Source organism: Salmo salar, chromosome ssa13 (assembly GCF_905237065.1).
Source record: "Salmo salar chromosome ssa13, Ssal_v3.1, whole genome shotgun sequence".
NCBI lineage: Eukaryota > Metazoa > Chordata > Actinopteri > Salmoniformes > Salmonidae > Salmo > Salmo salar.
This window is the reverse complement of record NC_059454.1, coordinates 9684405-9705639: the sequence shown is the minus strand read 5'-3', so window position 1 is coordinate 9705639 and position 21235 is coordinate 9684405. Positions and strand designations below refer to the sequence as shown.

Here is a 21235-nt window from a genome sequence, read left to right as displayed (position 1 = left end):
AATAACATGTGTAAATGACCAAAACTATTTTATTTAACAGTACAGTAGAGTTCACTACAGTAAAGTAGAGTTTAATTCAGTACAATGTACTATACTCTACTTGTCTTTACTGTACTGTATTGTACAGTATTGTGCTCCACTCACTGTACTACACTGCACTGCACTCCACTGTACTCCACTGTACTGTACTGCATTGTACTCCACTGTACTCCACTGTACGTTAACATCAAGGCCATGGTGGACTGACCAAATTTCAACTACCTTTCAACGTCGATGGACGTCCGGTGTTGGTCGGTGCTCAGTGGATTAGAATGCTTGTTACAGTAAATGGAAAGAGAGGGTGCTCATGGGTAGGTGTCAGTAAGAGGTGGGAGAAGTGACATTAACCGGAGAGTGAGAGTGAGAGACAGAGAGAGGGAGAGACAGAGAGAGAGAGAGAGGGAAAGGGAGTGGGAGAGAAAGAGAGAGAGAACAAGAGAGAGAGAGAGAGAGAGAGAGGGGGGTTGTCCAGACAGACTGTTTTAACACTCTTGCTTTGACCACCAGATAACAGAAAGAAAAAGAAAACAGTTATGATCTGAACATAACAGTATGGCAGTGGAAGGGAGGACAGTAGCAGGAGACCCTATGAGCTGAACATAACAGTATGCCAGTAGAAGGGAGGACAGTAGCAGGAGACCCTATGAGCTGAACATAACAGTATGTCAGTGGAAGGGAGGACAGTAGCAGGAGACCCTATGATCTGAACATAACAGTATGCCAGTAGAAAGGAGGACAGTATCAGGAGACCCTATGAGCTGAACATAACAGTATGTCAGTGGAAGAGAGGACAGTATCAGGTGACCCTATGATCTGAACATAACAGTATGCCAGTAGAAAGGAGGACAGTAGCAGGAGACCCTATGAGCTGAACATAACAGTATGTCAGTGGAAGGGAGGACAGTAGCAGGAGACACTATGAGCTGAACATAACAGTATGCCAGTGGAAGGGAGGACAGTAGCAGGAGACCCTATGAGCTGAACATAACAGTATGTCAGTGGAAGAGAGGACAGTATCAGGTGACCCTATGATCTGAACATAACAGTATGCCAGTAGAAAGGAGGACAGTAGCAGGAGACCCTATGAGCTGAACATAACAGTATGTCAGTGGAAAGGAGGACAGTAGCAGGTGACCCTATGAGCTGAACATAACAGTATGTCAGTGGAAAGGAGGACAGTAGCAGGAGACCCTATGAGCTGAACATAACAGTATGTCAGTGGAAAGGAGGACAGTAGCAGGAGACCCTATGAGCTGAACATAACAGTATGCCAGTGGAAGAGAGGACAGTATCAGGTGACCCTATGAGCTGAACATAACAGTATGTCAGTGGAAGGGAGGACAGTAACAGGTGATCCAACTGTGGATTGTGACTACTACAATTTCCTATCGTAGCCAAATCAGTTGCAGTCATTACATTGCAGATTGTTTTGTATTTCGAATTACGAGTTTTAATCACTTACGTCAAAAACAAAATTTGATATCAGTAAAATCAATATAAGTAATTGATAGGTCTCATGAAGGAGATATGTGTTGTGTTCGGTAACGGAATTACAAAGCATAAGGAAATATTTATTATACTTACAGATGGTACATTTATCCAAAACTAAGTGTAAGTGTTGATATTAGTTGGCAGGGGTCTTGTCATCAACATTATTGTGTTTTGATGTATTTCTGATAACTTTTAATACTTTTACTGGTAGATGTTTTCTAAGACCCCCTTCTGTTTATCCAGAAATCAAAGCCTTTGCTTATGACAAATATTCAAGATGGAAAATGGTTGAAAAATGGTATATATGCATTCATTTCCACAAAATATTCAATCTTGGTTTTCATTTGACACCCAATTTTACCTGTTCGTATTAACTTCATATGTTGGTCCTTTTACATGGAAATGCCCAGGCACAAAATACCTAACAAACTCAAAGGTTGATCATGTCATGTTTTGAAATCTGTGGGTTTACGTTATTGGGAGAAGAATAGCAGTGTGTGTGTGTGTGTGTGTGCATATTGTAGTGAACCACAGGAGAGAGTTTTGACTTCTGCTGTTATCAACATGCAGCAACACAAACACATGTGGCCATAACTATCCATGGGGTAGCTAGTATACAAGATTGAGTTTGAATGTGTGTGTGTACATTGGCTCAGTCAGTACATAGTAGGGATCTGACCCTGACACTGTGGTGATCATGTAGGCCAGGATAGAAGACTCCCAGGGTCCTTAGCCTTCATCCGCAGGGCCAACAGGCTGGATGGCTTATACTCTGTCTCGGGCCCCGGCTCAAAGGAGTGGCCCCCGAGGGCCCCAGGGAAGCTGTGGAGGGAGTAGAGGCTATTTATGCCAGGGTGGTGTGGGGGGTGATGGTGAGGGTGGTGGGGGTGGCTGGAGGACGGGGGCATGCCCATGAAGCCCATGGAGGAGAGGTTGCTGTGGGGATGGGGGTAGGGGCTCATACAGGAGGAAGACATGTTGTCAGGGCTCAGGACACAGCCCCCGCCGGACCCCCCGCCCCCTCCTGCACCAGCTCCTGGCCACAGGTTGCTCTGCATCTAGAGAGGAAGAGAGTACGTCAGATTAGATTGAGAGATGAGCGTGCGTAGGAGTGACGCCACATGTCGGAGGACAGTACCTGGTAGGTGGAGATATCATATGTAGTAGCAAAGTGAACTATGTGTGTCGATGTGTCGGTGTGTGTCAGTGCGTGTCGGTGCGTGTCAGTGCGTGTCAGTGTGTACCTGGTAGGTGGAGATATTGTATGTAGCAGCAAAGTGGTTTCGCACCTCCTGGATCTTCCCGTAGCGTTCCCTCTTCCTCCACTTGGCCCGCCGGTTCTGGAACCACACCTGAATGGAGAGAGAGAAAGGGATCAGAGGACATCTGCCACTTACCATAATTTACTTTCAAATGCCAAAGTTTGTTGTAAGGCAACAAGCAAAAATCTTAATTTAAAGGACTGAGCAGCAGTTCTACTTAGCATTTCTGCACATAAATATATTAGCCTATAATCTGGATGTATTAAATGTTTGCAGGATGGTACTGCAAACTATTGCAGTTGCAAACTGAGATAGTTACTTTAGCCAGGATAGGGGACTGAGATAGTTACTGTAGCAGCCAGGATAGGGGACTGAGATAGTTACTGTAGCAGCCAGGATAGGGGACTGAGATAGTTACTGTAGCAGCCAGGATAGGGGACTGAGATAGTTACTGTAGCAGCCAGGATAGGGGACTGAGATAGTTACTGTAGCAGCCAGGATAGGGGACTGAGATAGTTACTGTAGCAGCCAGGATAGGGGACTGAGATAGTTACTGTAGCAGCCAGGATAGGGGACTGAGATAGTTACTGTAGCAGCCAGGATAGGGGACTGAGATAGTTACTGTAGCGGCCAGGATATGGGGACTGTAGGATGTGTAAAATGTGATGAAGAGGGGCATTACCTGTACACGGGCCTCTGTCAGTTCGGTCCTAAGGGCCAGCTGTTCCCGGGCGTAAACGTCAGGGTAGTGAGTCTTCTGAAACACTTTCTCCAGCTCCTCCAACTGGAAGGTACTGAACGTGGTGCGGTTACGACGCTTCTTGTTCTTGCCTGATAGGTCGATGGAGTCTGCGATTGAGTCCCCTGTTTGGAGACCATTGGTTGGCTCCTTCAGCTTGATGCAGCAGTCTGAGCCAATCACTGGGTAGCCCATGGGCTTGGGACCCACCTTCTCTCTGGCTGAGGGAGGGTACAGAGAGAGAAAGGAGGAAGATAGGGCTTACTATGAGAAAGTGTGTGTGTGTGTGTGTGTGTGTGTGTGTGTGTGTGTGTGTGTGTGTGTGTGTGTGTGTGTGTGTGTGTGTGTGTGTGTGTGTGTGTGTGTGTGTGTGTAACGTCCACTGTAAGAGGCATCAATGTAATATTCTCCATAATAATAAACAGGATTCATTAACGTCCACTGTAAGAGGCATCAATGTAATATTCTCCATAATAATAAACAGGATTCATTAACGTCCACTGTAAGAGGCATCAATGTAATATTCTCCATAATAATAAACAGGATTCATTAACGTCCACTGTAAGAGGCATCAATGTAATATTCTCCATAATAATAAACAGGATTCAGCCACGCAGACTTGTCTTTTCTCAGGAGATATGACTAAGATCTGAAGGAGGACGTTGGTTTGGAAAGGAGTGAACGTTCCTATGTTGTCTCAGGGGTCCCACTGCTCTCTTACAGACCCCTGATACGAAGTGAGAAAAACAGGCCAGATGAGCCACGACGACAAGACAAGCAAGTATATGTGCAAAACACTAAGTGAGCTGCTGACGGTATTCTTTTACTGTTATGCACAAATTTGTACGAGATAGAGTTGGAAATAAACATGGTTGCTTTTATAAAACTCTTGCTTTTTTCCTCTTAATTTAGTATTTTAGTTTGAAGTCTCCTTATTATGTTTTAATCAGATCTGACCAGACACAACATTCCAGACCACTGTTTGTTTTGACCCGCATTAAATGAAGGTCAAGCCCCCCTGAGCAGAACTCAAACTGATGTGTTGTGGGTTTGAGGAGGTTTCACATGGACTTAGTGTTTGGGATCATATTATGGACAGAATATATTACAGATTCTTCCAACTGATTTAACAAGTTCAAAGTTTCTTTTTGAAGACTGAAAATCTCGTTATGTGATAACTCTTATTGTAAGAACACATTTTTGACATTGTGAGTCCCAAATCATTTGAGTTTTTAATTCAATTTAGAAAGTTAGACATTTGACCAAATTTGATACAAAGTGTCATTGTGTGTATAAAATAACAAGGCATGGTCAAATATATGCATTTCATGACTATGATAGATAAGACACACAGACCATCTATTCATTTATGTGATACAAGTCACTTCCAAGTAACTGTACTGGACAGTACCATTATGGACTGGGTGTGTTTGGATCACTTGACAGTACCATTATGGACTGGGTCCATTTGGATGACTGGACAGTACCATTATGGACTCTGTGTGCGTTTGGATGACTGGACAGTACCATTATGCACTCTGTGAGTGTTTGGATGACTGGACAGTACCGTTATGGACTCTGTGAGTGTTTGGATGAATGGACAGTACTGTTATGGACTCTGTGAGTGTTTGGATGACTGGACAGTACCATTATGGACTCTGTGAGTGTTTGGATGACTGGACAGTACCATTATGGACTCTGTGAGTGTTTGGTTGACTGGACAGTACCATTATGGACTCTGTGTGCGTTTGGATGACTGGACAGTACCGTTATGGACTCTGTGTGCGATTGAATGACAGAACAGTACCATTATGGATGTCACTGGACTAAAACATTATGGATGTTTCACTCAGGCTGTGTTTGGATGCTGTTCTTCATGTTAATGATGGGGTCCCAGAAGATAATTATTCTCCCTCTGTCCCCTTTGTCCTATCTAGACTTTTTTCCCATGTCCTATCAGCAGGCTCACTCTGAAGACAGTTGAGAGCAGTCATTCAGGATAGTCCTATTTAACTTCCTGTCCCAAACAGAGAAGTATTTTATTTTACCACAACACTACATTCCCCCCTATTCCCTACATAGTGCACTACTTTTGACGAGGGCCTATAGGTCTCTGCACAAAAGTAGTGCACTATTTATGGAATAAGGGGTCATTTTGGGACACACCCCTGATGTTGGTTTAGAATAGATCCAAACACACACCATAGTTCATCTGTGGCATTGTGTGACAAAACTGCACATTTTGAAAATTGCCTTTTATTGTCCCTAGCACAAGGTGCACCTGTGTAATGATCATGTGGTTTAATCAGCTTCTTGATATGCCACACCTGTCAGGTGGATGGATTCTCTTGGCAAAGGAGAAATGCTCACTAACAGGGCTATAAACAAATTTGTGCATACAATTTTTTAGAGAAATAAGCTTTTGCTGCATTATCAGATGTCAGACATATTTTTGGTAAAATGTCAAATTTCAGGAACATTGAATTGGGTTTAACAGTTTCTTAAATTTAAAATATATATTTTATTTTTATTTTGTATTGTTCATTTTTGGACTGTGTAGTTCAAGAAATGTCAACATGGATGAGATCTGGGGTTAGGAATACCTGGTCAATTCAGCATCCCTCTAACTCACTATACTGAGATCTGGGATTAGGAATACCTATTCAATTCATCATCCATCTAACTCACTATACTTAAATACTTATTTATATAACATTTTAGGCAACGTGCTATACCATCCCCCCTGCTTTACAATCCCTAAACCCTAACCCTCTTCCCTTCCAAGCACCAATAGACAAAACAGGAAGACTAGTCTTCCTTTGAAGGTGTGTGAGTCTGACTGTGTCCCAGAATGTTGGACAGCAATCAAGTGTCATGTGAAAACAACATATCTCTACTCAAATCTGACCCAGAAAACCAACACTCAGGTTAAATTCACAGACAGACTGACGCCAAATGGATTATCTTGTCCAAAAAAAGTATTCTAATCATACCAATATTTGGGGCTTTCTGTATCTCATTCTTATATGGTCCACAACCCATATTTAAAAAAAGTTTAATGAAAACCCTTTCATTAAGGGTTTTAATAAAAGGGCAATTCCATTGTAACAGAATTGCGATTTGACACAGATTTTTCACTTTAAAATGTATGCCATACAAAAAACTGTGATTTTAAAGTTTAACAAACTGTGCACTATGCACAAGGACTACTTTTGACAATTTACACTGAAAAATCTGAACCAATCATAAATGTCTATGTTTCACAAGTTTGGACATCACAGTACAGCACAGTAGAGTACAGTACAGTACAGCACAGTCGAGTTCAGTACAGCACAGCATAGTAGAGTTCAGTACAGTACAGTACAGTAAATATGTTCAATACTGTAAACTGTACCGTACTCTACTCTAGTGTGCTCTACTGTACTGAGGTCTACTCTACTGTACAGTACTCTACTCTACTCTACTGAACTCTACTCTACTGTACAGTACTCTACTGTACTGAACTCTAATGTACTGGACTCTACTCTACTGTACTGGACTCTACTGTACTGGACTCTACTATACTGTACAGTACTCTACTGTACTGAACTCTACTGTACAGTATTGAACTCTACTGTACTGTACAGCACTCTTCTCTACTGTACTGTACTCAACTCTACTGTACAGTACTCTATGCTAATGTACTTAACTCTACTGTACAGTACTGAACTCTGCTGTACTGTACAGTACTGTACTCTTCTCTACTGTACTGTACTGTACTCAACTCTACTGTACTCTACTCTAATGTACTGAACTCTACTGTACAGAACTCTACTGTACAGTACTGTACTCTTCTCTACTGTACTGTACAGTACTGTACTGTACTCTACTCTACTGTACTCAACTCTACAGTACTCTACTTTTTGGTAATTCCGTTACTAATTTGGTAACAGAATTACAAGTTTGAATCACTTAATAATTCATAAACAAACTTGATATCAGTTTGAGTTTATTTTATTTTTACAGGGACAGTGCACATTAATCAACGTTTCAGTAAAAGTGCCGGTTTTAGCCAGCCGGCTAATTTTCAACCCCAGTCCCTGGGTTGAATCACTATAACTAATTGGTAGGTCTACCTTTACTTGTTACTCCTGTGAACTTTCATTATCCTCCCTCCTCATGAGGGAGAGAAATTAGAATATATCTTAAATATAAGTGGGTGTTTGGTAACAGAATTACAAGGCACAAGGCAATATGTGTTGATATGAGTTGGCAGGTGTGTTTGGAGGTATTTCTAATACCTTTAACACTTTTTTTCTGGTAGATGTTTTCTAAGACCCCTTGTCCATCTGTTTGACCAGAAATAAAAGCCTTTCCTTATCACAAATGTTCTAGATGGAAAATGGTATCTATGCATTAATTTCCACAAAATATTAAATCTTAGTTTTCATTTGACATCCAATTTGATATGCTCCTATGAACTTCACATGTTGGTGCTGATTGATCCATTTGGATGGAAATGGCCGAAAGGGAAAGGGGGATATCTAGCCAGTTGTATGACAGAAAGGGAAAGGGGGATATCTAGTCAGTTGTACGACAGAAAGGGAAAGGGGGGATACCTAGTCAGTTGTACAACAGAAAGGGGGGATATCTAGCCAGTTGTACAACAGAAAGGGGGGATACCTAGTCAGTTGTACAACAGAAAGGGGGGATACCTAGTCAGTTGTACAACAGAAAGGGGGGATACCTAGTCAGTTGTACAACAGAAAGGGGGGATACCTAGTCAGTTGTACAACAGAAAGGGGGGATACCTAGTCAGTTGTACAACAGAAAGGGGGTTACCCAGTCAGTTATACAACAGAAAGGGGGGATACCTAGTCAGTTGTACAACAGAAAGGGGGATACCTAGTCAGTTATACAACAGAAAGGGGGATACCTAGTCAGTTGTACAACAGAAAGGGGGATACCTAGTCAGTTATACAACAGAAAGGGAGGATACCTAGTCAGTTATACAACAGAAAGGGAGGATACCTAGTCAGTTATACAACAGAAAGGGAAAGGGGGATATCTAGTCAGTTGTACAACTGAAATGAAACAGAGAGGTGCCGGGGGCTGCCTTAACCCTTGTGTTGTCTTAAGGGTAAAAAATGACCCGCCACTATGTTTAACAGCAGAGAAAACCCCCTAAATTATATTTTTTCAACTTGAAAATTGATTATTTTTTCTAGAGTGAGCCCAACATTAGAAAAAGTGAAACATCGTTTTTGTTCATATTTCCATGTAAGATGTACACCACCAGGGTACAAAGATTGTCTTAGGATCATTTTTGACCCGGCAGTTATTAAATCATTTACACACCACAAAAACCACAAGGACACAATGAGAAATTGAGATTGTGTGCTACTGATTGGACTCTAATACTTAAACTTTATTGTGCATGTGCTGCATCTCCCCTCCACGACCCCACACATGACTCAAGTTCACAGACAAAATCAAAACAATTTCAGACAAAATAAAATGTCTGGAAAGTGTTGTTAACTAATTGGGAATGCAGTCAGAGGCTATAAAGGTGCTGCAGATGACAGTACCCCCAGTTCTCTCTTTGCTGAAGCCATGAGTGCACGTTTCAGTGCCCAACAGGTAGTAGATCAGATTTTTTCAGATGTCCGGAGGAACAAGAGAACAATGATTTAGAAGAGGAGGTATCTTGAGAAGAAGATCACCATGGTTGGCACGGAGAGAGGCCTTCTCATCAATGTTTGCCATCACCACCACTCTAGTTTCTTACCTCCCAAAGAGGAACAAGAATGTGGTCCTCCTGAGCACACTGCACAAAACGGCTGAGATCAGTGATCGTGAGGACAGGAAGCCAGCCATCATCCTGGATTACAACCACAACAATGGAGTCGTGGACAACCTGGACAAGGTGATTGGAACTTACAGCTACAGGAGGATGACTGCCCCGCTGGTCCCTGGTCATCTTCCCTGTCCTCATACAATGCCTTCGTGATATGGAAGAAGATCAACCCTACCTGGATGCCTGACAAGGGCAGGGTGTTCCTGGAGCAGTTGAGAAAGGCACTTGTAATTCCTCATTGTACAGTATATAACAATATATCACTATGTTGCCAAAAAAGTTAAAGACCGTTATTGTTTCCCTTCAATAAAATGCATTCAAAACTACTTTCTGCACATTTCTGCTACTTTCTTAGGCTATACAAGTGCTCTCTTGCTAAAAAAGTATGTTTACACCTATGCAGTATCTTTAGGAATAATAATAAACCTTTACTTTAGTACAGAAAACAATTATGACTGGTGTGTTGTAATAAAAACGAGTGGTGTCCACTGATTAAATGCAGTCTTTCTGCATTGTGAAGTGGGAAAAATCAGATATTCACAAAGTTTCTTCATGCAAAATAGATTTGGGGTTTCAAATTCAATTAAGCTGCTTTATTTTAGTGAAGGCGTGTCATTTTTTACCCTTAGGACAAGTGGAGTATACAGAATGTTAAGACTACACAAGGGTTAATTGACAGCCACGCCGGCTGGGTAACAGTGGGTTAACTGCCTTGCTCAGGGACAGAAAGACAGATTTTTTACCATGTCATCTTAGGGATTCGATTCAGCAAACCTTCGGTTATTTGCCCAATGCTCTAATCACTAGGCTACCTGCTGTGTCTGTGTCTGTGTGTGTGTGTGTGTGTGTGTGTGTGTGTGTGTGTGTGTGTGTGTGTGTGTGTGTGTGTGTGTGTGTGTGTGTGTGTGTGTGTGTGTGTGTGTGTGTGTGTGTGTGTGTGTGTGTGTGTGTGTGTGTGTAAGCATGTACGTGTAAGTGTGTGTGTGTGTGTGTTAAGCGTGTACGTGCAAGTGTGTTTGCGTGTGTATAAAAAGTATTAATTCAAGACCACAGACAAAACCTATGGAAATAGAAAAGTATCCATTTTAAATCAGACCATGGTATTATCTAGAGGAAGAATAAGTGAAGAGATGGAGTTTCTCTATCACACGGTTGTCTTTGGCAATAACATGAATCAGACTGCTGTATGTTATTCCTACACACACAGATATATCACTGTCCTTATCAGAACTCACATCCCTTAATAAAGGCAACTTTAGTGGATAGATTACAAACGTCAATAAGTAATACCGAAGAAGCACGTCATTTCCTAAGACTCGAGTTCACGGGATATTAGGTTTTAGTAAAGTGTTTCAAACTTGGAACGCTGTGTTGGTGCATGCCTCAAGCCGAAGAATATTATCTGTATTTTTAAATTCATCTAGTTCTTTAAGTTTATTATAATTTAGAGAATGTTCTGAATATGGTTAAATATGATAGATAATATTGCACCCCCCCAAAAAATGAGGATGTAAAAAAAAAATCTAAATAAAAAGGACAGGGTCTTCCAGAGTCAATATTTGCAAATAGGGCCTGTTGCATAAAACACATATTGAGCATCTAATTAGGAAATGTGTAACTTTTTTTTGCGTTTCAGAAACAAAACTGAATTTTTAAATAAGAAACCTTCTCAATTTAAAATGAACTCAAGTTGTATTCTGTTTTTTGTTTGTTTCGTTTATTACTGTATTTTGTGGAGGATGCATATGATTGGTGTGTTTATAAGATGTGTATGGCACGGTGGAAGCTCCCGCCACCGACGCCGTAATCACGCCGTAATCACGCCACCGACGCCGTAATCACGCCGTAATCCCGCCACCGACGCCGTAATCACGCACCTAGACGGCTCAGGTTAAAATAATGACGTTTTTTGATGTCGTTGCACATTCATTTGAGTCGACCTAGCCAATTTCGGTGGGCTGGCTATTATTTTTGTAGTCGTCTAGTACTATAATGTTCCATGCCTTTAAATTCGTGTTGTAACATCTTATTCACATTTTATTTTCTAATAATTCGAAAGGGCAACATTGGGATATTAGGTTCACCAAAACAACTAAATTCTGAAAAGGAGCTCGCAAGGAACAAAATAACAGGCCTAATTCAAGATTTTCGACCTATGAAGGCATAGCAGCATTCAGGGCCTTGTTTCCCAGAGCCTTCGTAGCGTTAAGATAGATCATAGTTAGAACCATTTTACGATGTATCTTTAGTAGCCGTGCTGTTTCCCAGAACCTTCGTTAGTAACGTTGCTGTTAAAAATCTTCACACCTCTACGAGTGATCCAGACCACTCATAGAACAGCCATGTTTTCGGCCCTTACGCGTCACTTTATTCACAGACATCCCAGCTTGTAACGCGAGCGGAGTGGTCAGTATGTTAGGGTTAAATTGAGGCAATATTCCGAAATCTTAAGGTTAGGCATTAACTCTGAGTTCAGGTAAATTCAGGTAAGGGCTAAGGTTTGGGATAGGCTTAAAAAAATTAAAAAAACATCCCAAAAACAACTTTATATCGCCTGATCCGAACGTGTAATCTTTGGAATCAAAGGCAGATGCTTGAAGGTAACAGCGCTCGTTGTTGCCTCCCGATGTCCTCAGACATGGATGACCGTTGAATACTGACTTGCATCACGGGTGACCTGTCCTGGCTGTGTTTAGGCCGTCTGACTTTGACGGCTGATAACTTCAGAGCGAAATGTACTACAAATACAAAGTTGGCAAAGTATTTGCAATTGTTACAAACAAGTGAAACGATAAAACAATGCTTCAAACGAAAACCGTGATGACTGCATTAAAAGGTAAATAGGCTAGGCCTAAATGGACCGATATATTTCAATCATATTGAAATCACATTGATCTATATTTTGCCACTAGGCTACTGTCTGTATTTTTTTTTGCCTCAATATGTTTCATGTGTGACAACATGTGCCCAATCTGTGATTTAGTGCATTATTATCGGGTAAACGTAATACGCCACCTCAATAGTTGCAGCCATAGATGGTAATATCTCTCTAGGAGCTAATCCGTCGTCAGTATTGTGGAATAACTCGAATGTTAAAGTAAGATTTGAATGGAGAAAGCTGATCCGACAGCAGCGTGGCTATTCTTTCGATCCTATCAATAGGCCTACTAACCACACGACACATGGTCTAACGATGCACTTAGCGAAGGTACTCTCTACTTGTTTGTTTGGGACACACTTAAAAAGTTGGCTCGTAAATAATGACGCAACTGGTACGATCATCGTTATGCTTAAATTACATCGCAACTGGGAAACAAGGCCCAGATCTACAAAGTCATTCCGTTATTTTTTAGGGATTTCTTCAGCCGGGGCCTGCTGTGTGGACTAATAAACACCAGTCCTTTGATGGTCCTTTGGAACGTTATCCTAAATGATAGAAAACAAGCTAAATAATTAGGTGAACAATTAAAAACAGACATTTGGTGAAAAGGAATAACGATCATTAGATGGTACATAATGATTCAGGGGCTTAGTAAATATAGTAAATATTATAAATGTAGGATTTTCACATAAAGAATGCAGGTTCCTGATTTTACTTCAATATTTGAATGTGTTCAAAAAACATGATATTCTAAAATGTAAATTCAATTTAATGTAGTGTTTCATTTCCAATTTTTTTCATGGTATTTACTCTCAATTTAAGAATTTGTGTAGCTCAATTTTGTGGGTAATACATTTTTGTTGTTATTTTATTATACTCTTAAACAACATTATATGCATGTTTGAGGAAAGAAAATCATATTTATATAGCAGTATTAAGCAGTTTGTTGTGCTATGAGGTGTAATGATTCATGATAAACGAATATCAAAACCTTATGGGCAAATGTACGTTAAAAAATGAGATTACCCATTCCCACTATAAACAAGGTCATGCGCATAACAGCGCGTAACAATTCATACTGGAGGCACATGAAGCATCGTACTATGCTTGCAGTTACACCTCCACTTCTGTGTTCAGCAATGCGTGATAAAGTGTGTTAAAATGGCAACACAAAAAAACACAAAAAAAACATTAAGACATGATCACTGAAAGTAACTGATCAAAAAGACGAAGTAGATCTAACGAATAATAACAGTTGGGGAATTGATACACTTCTGTTGGAAGTACGCCATTTATTTAGACGCTGGACTTAATTTATTAGTGTTTGTGAAACACCAAAAGTGAAGTATATTATACATCAGAATACCTCATGTTAGAAATACAAAAAAAAAAGCTGATGTAAATAGTTACGTAATTTAAAAAAAAGATAGAACTAGCACAATATTCTTCACAGTGTGAAGACGTTTTTATCCAAAGGCCTTGAAAAATATGCATAGGCTATGTGCCGCGACAAAGAAACCCTGAATATATCCACAGGTCTACAAAATAGGTGAAAATGTAATTTTGAAACAATTTGAAGTAGCTGACAACAAATGTTGGTCTCAATTATCTTATCACGGGCATGTTTCTTTTTCAGAATGGATATTGCATAATGTTTCAACGGTTTCCACACGCAATAGGATATTACTCAGTTAGGCCTATACCATTTAGTTAAATACATCATTATTATAATTATTGTGTGTATTATTATTGCATTTCCCCCTATTTTCGTAGAGAGGCTATAACTTTTTCACAGTTAGCCTCACACTGATGGCCGTGATTTAGATACAAAAAAATAAATAAAAATCTCCACTTACCCTCGGAGTTGTTTTCATAAAACGAGCCCTTCCCGCTTATTGATAAACCATTTTGATCCTGATTAATATTTTCCATATATTTGCTATGTTTGTTGGGCGAGGCGCGAGGGTTCGTGGGAGCTGCCCCGTGCGTAAAGTCCGCGGGTGCGCCGTCATTAAACCGTCCCATGGAGCTCGAGCTGTAGAAGTCACCCTGACCCCGGAGACTCAGACGGTGCGCGAGAGGAAGGTGTGCGTTTTTCTGAAATTCGTCGCAGGGAAGAAACGAACCCGAGGAACTATGCTGCTCCAAACCAGGTGAGTTCTCTGTTGGTGTCCGGTTTGGCTGCGAAGAGAAAGACAAACAACTATCCGTCTCCATCATGAGGTTGGTCCGGAACGCACTTTAACGACTACCGGTTACAGTGAAAGCAAGGCGCCTGTGCGAGCCCGAGAGAGTGGGTTTTTTCTTCTTCTCTTCATTTCAAATGGGTGGGATTTAGGAGATCAGGAACAAAGACCCGTGAAACAGGGAGGACGAGGCGGGACAGCGGGCTGATAGGCCTATGATCCGCCAAGAATTCAATCACGTGTGGTTCCTGTCGCTACAATTAACCATCGAACTCCTCTTTCATTTTGTTGCAAAAACAAACATATTACAAATCGGGGCAGGGTTAGAGAGAGCATTTTACGCAAGGCAAATTACGCACAGATCCAGGCCTTTTGTTATGTTCAGTGCCAAATGGCCAAATACGCACAAGGAAAATAATGTTGCCAATGCTGTCCTAATTTTTTCCACTGGGTTTTACAGGTAACATTCTTGTTACATTACCTGACTGTATTAATGTCAATGTAACAGTAAATTATTGTGATTGAGGTCTGGGAATGTGGGGGATATCTATGAATATCTCTTGTATTAGTTTGGATCATAATCTGTTGGCTAATGCATGCACAACGCTTGATTTACAAGCAACCTCTAAATGGTAATCTAAATGGTATTAGAATATACATCATTTCAGGATAACGCTGCCCAAACAGATTGAGCGATTTGGAGAAAAAAAAAACGGTGTGTAATTTGTAAGGCAAAAAAACAAACACTGTAACGACATGGCTACATTTTCAACGAAAGTGAACTAAAGCATTTTGGTTGAAGAGAAATATCACCGAAAATCTACTAAATAGACGAGATAAAAGTAATGCGACAGCTTCTCACCCCCCCCCCCCCCCCATCATTGAATAAACGCAGGCCACCATAGAGCCAACCGTTCAAGCAATAGCAACAGGATTTGACCATCTACTTCTGGGGAAGTTGAATAATGCATATAGTACAAATAAAACGGATACTCTATTAATTATTTTGACCACTTCCATGTGCCATTAAAGTCTCTGGACCATCTGAGAGTGTTGACAGCGTCGGTCATGTGCAACCTCTGTTTCCTAAGGCCTACAAGAAACTTGTTTTCATAATGATAAAAACAATAATAGCTATGTAATTAACCAAATATTTTAAGACCAGTGTGAATATTCTTTCCCTAGTCTATATTGTCAAACATATCGATATGATGAGACCAACATTTAATTTTGTCAGTTTGAAATTGTTGTTCTTATTACATGTTTTAGTTGGGTAATGGTAATAATATTCCAATTTGTAAGTCACCAATCACCAATTTGTAAGTCGCTCTGGATAAGAGCGTCTGCTAAATGTCTAAAATGTAAAATGTAAATATTTGTGGGGATTTAAAAAAAAAATCAATATAGCTATTTCTTGCATTCTTGTGGCGTTTGCTTGTATTCATTTATATAAATTTTTTTATAAAGGAAATAGCATGGAATCAAATCGGGCACCAAATAAAATGACATTTTACAAATGTTATGCAATAACTCAGTTGCAATTGGAGAATTGCAAATCAGAAAGGTCAAAACAAACATGCAGTTGATTATTTCAAAAGGTCTCGAGGTAAATAGAAACGGAAGATATTCAGAATACCTGTTCAAAATATCGAATGAACTAAACCAGACACATTAGAAAGACCCTACACATGTTAGAAATGTCCGTGGAACATGATCAGACATATAAAATACAAATACTGGCCTACTGAAACAGTATTAACACCAAAACATCGTAAATCACTAGCCATAATAGGCAAAATTTAAAATAAAGACTATTTAAAAAAGGTTCGTTAAATAGTTGTCAGATCACTAGGGCCTAGGCTATATAGGATACTTTATAATAAATACTTCAATCATTTTTTGTTGCCTATTTTCGAGGCTAAATAGTGCAGGTGGGCATCGCCGTTACCTGAAACTTTAGTTAATAATTGGAGTGTAAAATCACCGAAGTTTGGATTTCAATGAACATATATTAGATTGTAAGGGAACAATTTTTAGGCCTGTATACAACTGAACGAGAAGAGATTAACCAATTTAGGACACTGTAAAACTTAAATGCTTCCCAGTTAGCTTTCAAATTCAATGAATTCAATCAATTCACTTTTCACTACTCATAAATATATTTCTATGTGAATGGAAGGAACCTTGAATAACGTCAGCTTGTAGTAAAATTGTGCTTGGAACTTGAGGATTTAACAACAACCATAAATGTCACTGGAAATACTGAAAAAGTTACCTCTTTACTGTGACAAACATAATGTCACTATACAAATAGACCTATAAGCACGCTCTTAAAATGAAAACGTTTTTATGGCGGCCCAGGGTAAACTATTAGTGATTGTTGCTAAATTCAATAATAGCTACAGGATTGGCAAAATAAAGTTAACGCATGAGCAACTAAGACATACATGCACTCATTTTCTGATTAAAATCTTCACTCTAAAATATAAAACACACACAGTTTGACTACTTTGTAGAGACTTGTATCCTGTAAGATTAAAGGAATCTGACTATTGATGTTGACATGGGATCTCTAATCTGCGCCGTCATCTCTAAACACGGTGCACTTACGGAGCTCAGAAATGGCAACTTTGGTTTTGAAGACGTCTCATAATCTTTCTGAATACCTATGGAGGCCGCATGGAGCCTGAACTGATGGACAAGTGTGTAAACACCCGGTCTATTTGGCTATACAGGGGACATAAGCATCGTTTTATTTAGTATGGAGTCCCAAAAAGTCAAACTGTCGACAGAGAAGGGGAGCGTATCACTTCACTATAACAGACCAACATTGCATGACGTGTGCAGTTATAGGAAAACATGTCTACCATTGAATAACTCGTTTCCTAGTTTCTAGTGTAGTTTATACTGTATTACTAACATCTATGCCTACATTCACTTTTCTGTGCAGAGTACAGCCTCCACCAACCTATTTGAGGATCCACAACCAGCCAAGTTAGTCATTTGATAACACAATTGTCAATGCAACACTCACAAACAAACATTTGCATTTTTAGCTTTTACCCTATGGACCCAAAAGGAGCAGTCATGATGCAAAGCCAGAGTGCAAGCTGGTTCTAGAAGTTGCTCACACAAATTACAAAGACATTACTATTTAAAAAGTGGACAAGACTGGCTGTTTTAAAGGTCCAATGCAGCCGTTTTTATCTCAATATGAAATTATTTCTGGGCAACAATTAAGTACCATACTGTAAAAAATTATAACAAATAGCTTCTTAGCAAAGAGAAATTTCTCAAGCAAGAATTTTGCTAGGACTGTCTTGGAGTGGTTTGAGTGGGGAGGGGAAAATTGGAAACTAGCTGTTATTGGCAGAGAGGTTTGGAACTCTTTCTTATTGGTCTATTAACTAATTTATCACTAGTCATGTCACCAGGAAGGCCAAAACTCCATCTCACCAAAACAGGCTGAAATTTCAGGTGGTCTTTTCAAACATCTATTACACTAAAATGTCATTATCATAATTTTCACAGTATTATTCCAACATCAGTGTGAAAATATCTAGAAAACACAGGAAAATCATGTTTTTGACAGCACTAGGCCTTTAAGATTGTTATAGAGAAATTAGAAAAAAAGTTTTAAGATAGACACAGGAGGACAGGGTTAAAATGTTGTTGCTTAAATCTCATGACAACCATGTCCACTCAGCCTGAGGCGACAGAGAGCTCTGGAACTCAAAAACCCAGCTGAGTAAATGCATTCCAGATATGCAGAGTAAGAGGAGGGAAATCTCTGTGCTGCTATGATCTCTGGAGTATTTCCTCAGGTAACAACAGGGTTTCACCAATCTTGCCTACAGAGAGAGGAGGGGAGAGGAAAACGTTGGAAGAGAGAGGACGTTGTTGAGGATTATGGGAAATATGTTGTTTGCTGTCTTTGTGTTCCTCTGTGCACTGTGTTGTTGGCCTAGGCCAGGGGTTTCATAAGCCAGGTCTCTATTTGTATATGCTGCAGGGAATCCTAGCCAGGTCTTTATTTGCATATGCGGCAGGGAATCCTACCTGACCCAGAGGTATATACACTCTTAGAAAAAAGTATTTTAAAAGGGTTCTTTGGCTGTTCTCATAGGAGAACCCTTTTTGGTTCCAGGTAGAACCCTCTGTAGAAAAGGGTTTTACCTGCAACCAAAAAGGGTTCTTCAAACGGTTCTCCTATGGGGACAGCCAAATAGCACCTTTTTTTCTAAGAGTGTACTATACATCCAAATGCCCCTTTACCCACCATGACCCACCTTGACCCACCTTGATTCACCTTGACCCACCTTGACCTACCTTGACCCTCCTTTACCCACATTGACCCACCTTGACCCACATTGACCCACCTTGACCCCTCTTGACCCTCCTTGACTCACCTTGACCTTGATTCACCTTGACCCACCTTGACCTAGCTTGACCCACCTTGACCCTTCTTTACCCACATTGACCCTCCTTTACCCACATTGACCCACATTGACCCACCTTGACCCCTCTTGACCCTCCTTGACTCACCTTGACCTTGATTCACCTTGACCCACCTTGACCTAGCTTGACCCACCTTGACCCTTCTTTACCCACATTGACCCACCTTGAACCACCTTGACCCACCTTGATTCACCTTGACCCACCTTGACCTACCTTGACCCTCCTTTACCCACATTGACCCACCTTGACCCCTCTTGACCCTCCTTGACTCACCTTGACCTAGCTTGACCCACCTTGACCCTTCTTTACCCACATTGACCTACCTTGACCCACCTTGACCCCCCTTGACCCACCTTGACCCACCTTGACCCACCTAACTGCTCTACCCCATTCAACGTTTAGCTCACAAGACTATGTTGGGTTTCTAACCGTGACGTGCGGTCAGGGTAGGCAGGGTAGGCAGTGCCTACACTGTGAAAATTAACCCAGTGGGCATACAACGTGATAAAGACATATTTTTCTGGTTGTAATCTGCTCAGGACATCTTATAACCAGATCACAACCAGCTGAAGACGTCTTTTTAATGATGTCTTTTTGAGGTCATGAAGAATATGTCTTACTTTGGTTGATATCTGTTTTTTGGGTTAAAATCTATTGACCAGTTACTGTATCTAAATGCTTCTCAATTATTAAACACCAATCTATATAAACATGCGCATAGTGTTTTTGGGCTTCATGTGAGCTCTTCCTGAGTCCGACATAATTATATTACTCTGGGCTCCGGCTTATGGTACTCGGGCCCAAATTTGCTTAACAAATCGCATAATAAGTTAAATTGACTCACTCTGTGTTCAATAATAGTGCTTAACATGATTTTTGAATTAATACCCAATCTCTGTACCTCACACATACAATTCTCTGTAAGGTCCCTCAATCAAGTAGTGAATTTCAATCAAAGATTGAACTACAAAGATCAGGGAGCTTATTCAATGCCTCGTAAAGAAGGGCACCGATTGGTAAATGTGTAAAAAAAAAAACGCAGGGTGAATTAATTAATTACACTTTGGATGGTGTAGCCAGTCACTACAAAGATACAGGTGTTCTTCCTAACTCAGTTGCCAGAGAGGAAGGAAACTGCTCAGGGATTTCACCATGAGGGTCATGGTGGTTTTAAAACAGTTACAGAGTTTAGTAGTTGTGATATGAGAACAATGAGGATGGATCAACAACATTGTAGTTACTCCACAATACTAACCGAAATGACAGAGTGAAAATAAGGAAACCTGTACGTAATAAAAAAATTCCAAAACATGCATCCTGTTGAAGAGTACTTTTGCCCACTCACAGGAGTAATAAAGGCCTAGTTCACAAATTCTATGATTAAAATATTTTTAAACTTTTTATTATTATTTGTATTACTATTTTGATTTATCAGGGGCTGCAACACCCTCAGCACCCAACTTCCCTGGGGCTATGCTCGGGCTGAGTCCACTTCATCTTATCCCCCCCGATTAACTTTTTCAGGAGTAGGGTCATTTGAGCTTTATATTCAGCAGGTGATGGAATGCCAGTTGAAAAAAACAAATTAAAATGACATATTTCACATCCGAGTCATCGAATTTGCTAGGTCATTAGAAAGCAAATATTTGTGACGGTCTCTGCAGTCCTATAGCTATCAGAGATGGTCCCTAATTTAGAGAATCCTGATGCCGTAAACGCTTTTTATTTACTACAGGCTGTGGCAATGTTTTTTTGTAGTTGCAGTCCACCCAATTGAAAGGTGCACATTCACTTCCATGACATTTGTTCTAGGCTACCAACACATAGCCTAAGATAAACATGCACAATAATACAGGATACCCTTACAAAAATTCCCTGCTGTTAAAATACAGTAATACTGCAGTACAATTAAAAAATTGTTGTTTAATTAATGATATCTGGTAACTTCATTTAGCAATTTTAGCATGTAAATGTTGATGGGGCAAACTCATGAAAAAAACACGTATTAACTCAATTATGTAATAATTGTTTTACTTGTTTGCAAACTGATATGTGACATGTACAGTTGAAGTCGGAAGTTTACATACATTTTGGTTGGAGTCATTAAAACTCGTTTTTCAACCACCACAAATTTCTTGTTAACGAACTATAGTTTTGGCAAGTCGGTTAGGACATCTACTTTCTGCATGACACAAGTCATTTTTGCAACAATTGTTTACAGACAGATTATTTCACTTATAATTCACTGTATCACAATTCCAGTGGGTCAGAAGTTTACATACACTAAATTGACTGTGCCTTTAAACAGCTTGGAAAATTCCAGAAAATGATGTCACGGCTTTA

The 21235-nt window shown here is 40.2% G+C and overlaps 1 protein-coding gene across 2 annotated transcripts; it reads right to left on the bottom strand.

Moving 5' to 3' along the window:
• Positions 1-1589: 1589 nt before the first annotated feature.
• LOC106566393 (homeobox protein aristaless-like 3) lies at positions 1590-14566 on the bottom strand. Of its 2 annotated transcripts, none has more exons than XM_014134366.1 (4): positions 14105-14566; positions 3475-3752; positions 2775-2882; positions 1590-2588 (listed from the first exon to the last, which is right to left on the bottom strand). In XM_014134366.1, the coding sequence occupies exons 1-4, from the start codon at positions 14466-14468 to the stop codon at positions 2226-2228; spliced, it is 1113 nt and encodes a 370-aa protein (XP_013989841.1). In that variant the 5' UTR covers positions 14469-14566; the 3' UTR covers positions 1590-2225. The 2 variants fall into 2 exon arrangements, with proteins under 2 accessions (XP_013989841.1, XP_013989842.1); XM_014134367.1 differs by having other exon boundaries at positions 2820-2882.
• Between the last annotated feature and the right edge of the window lie 6669 nt (positions 14567-21235).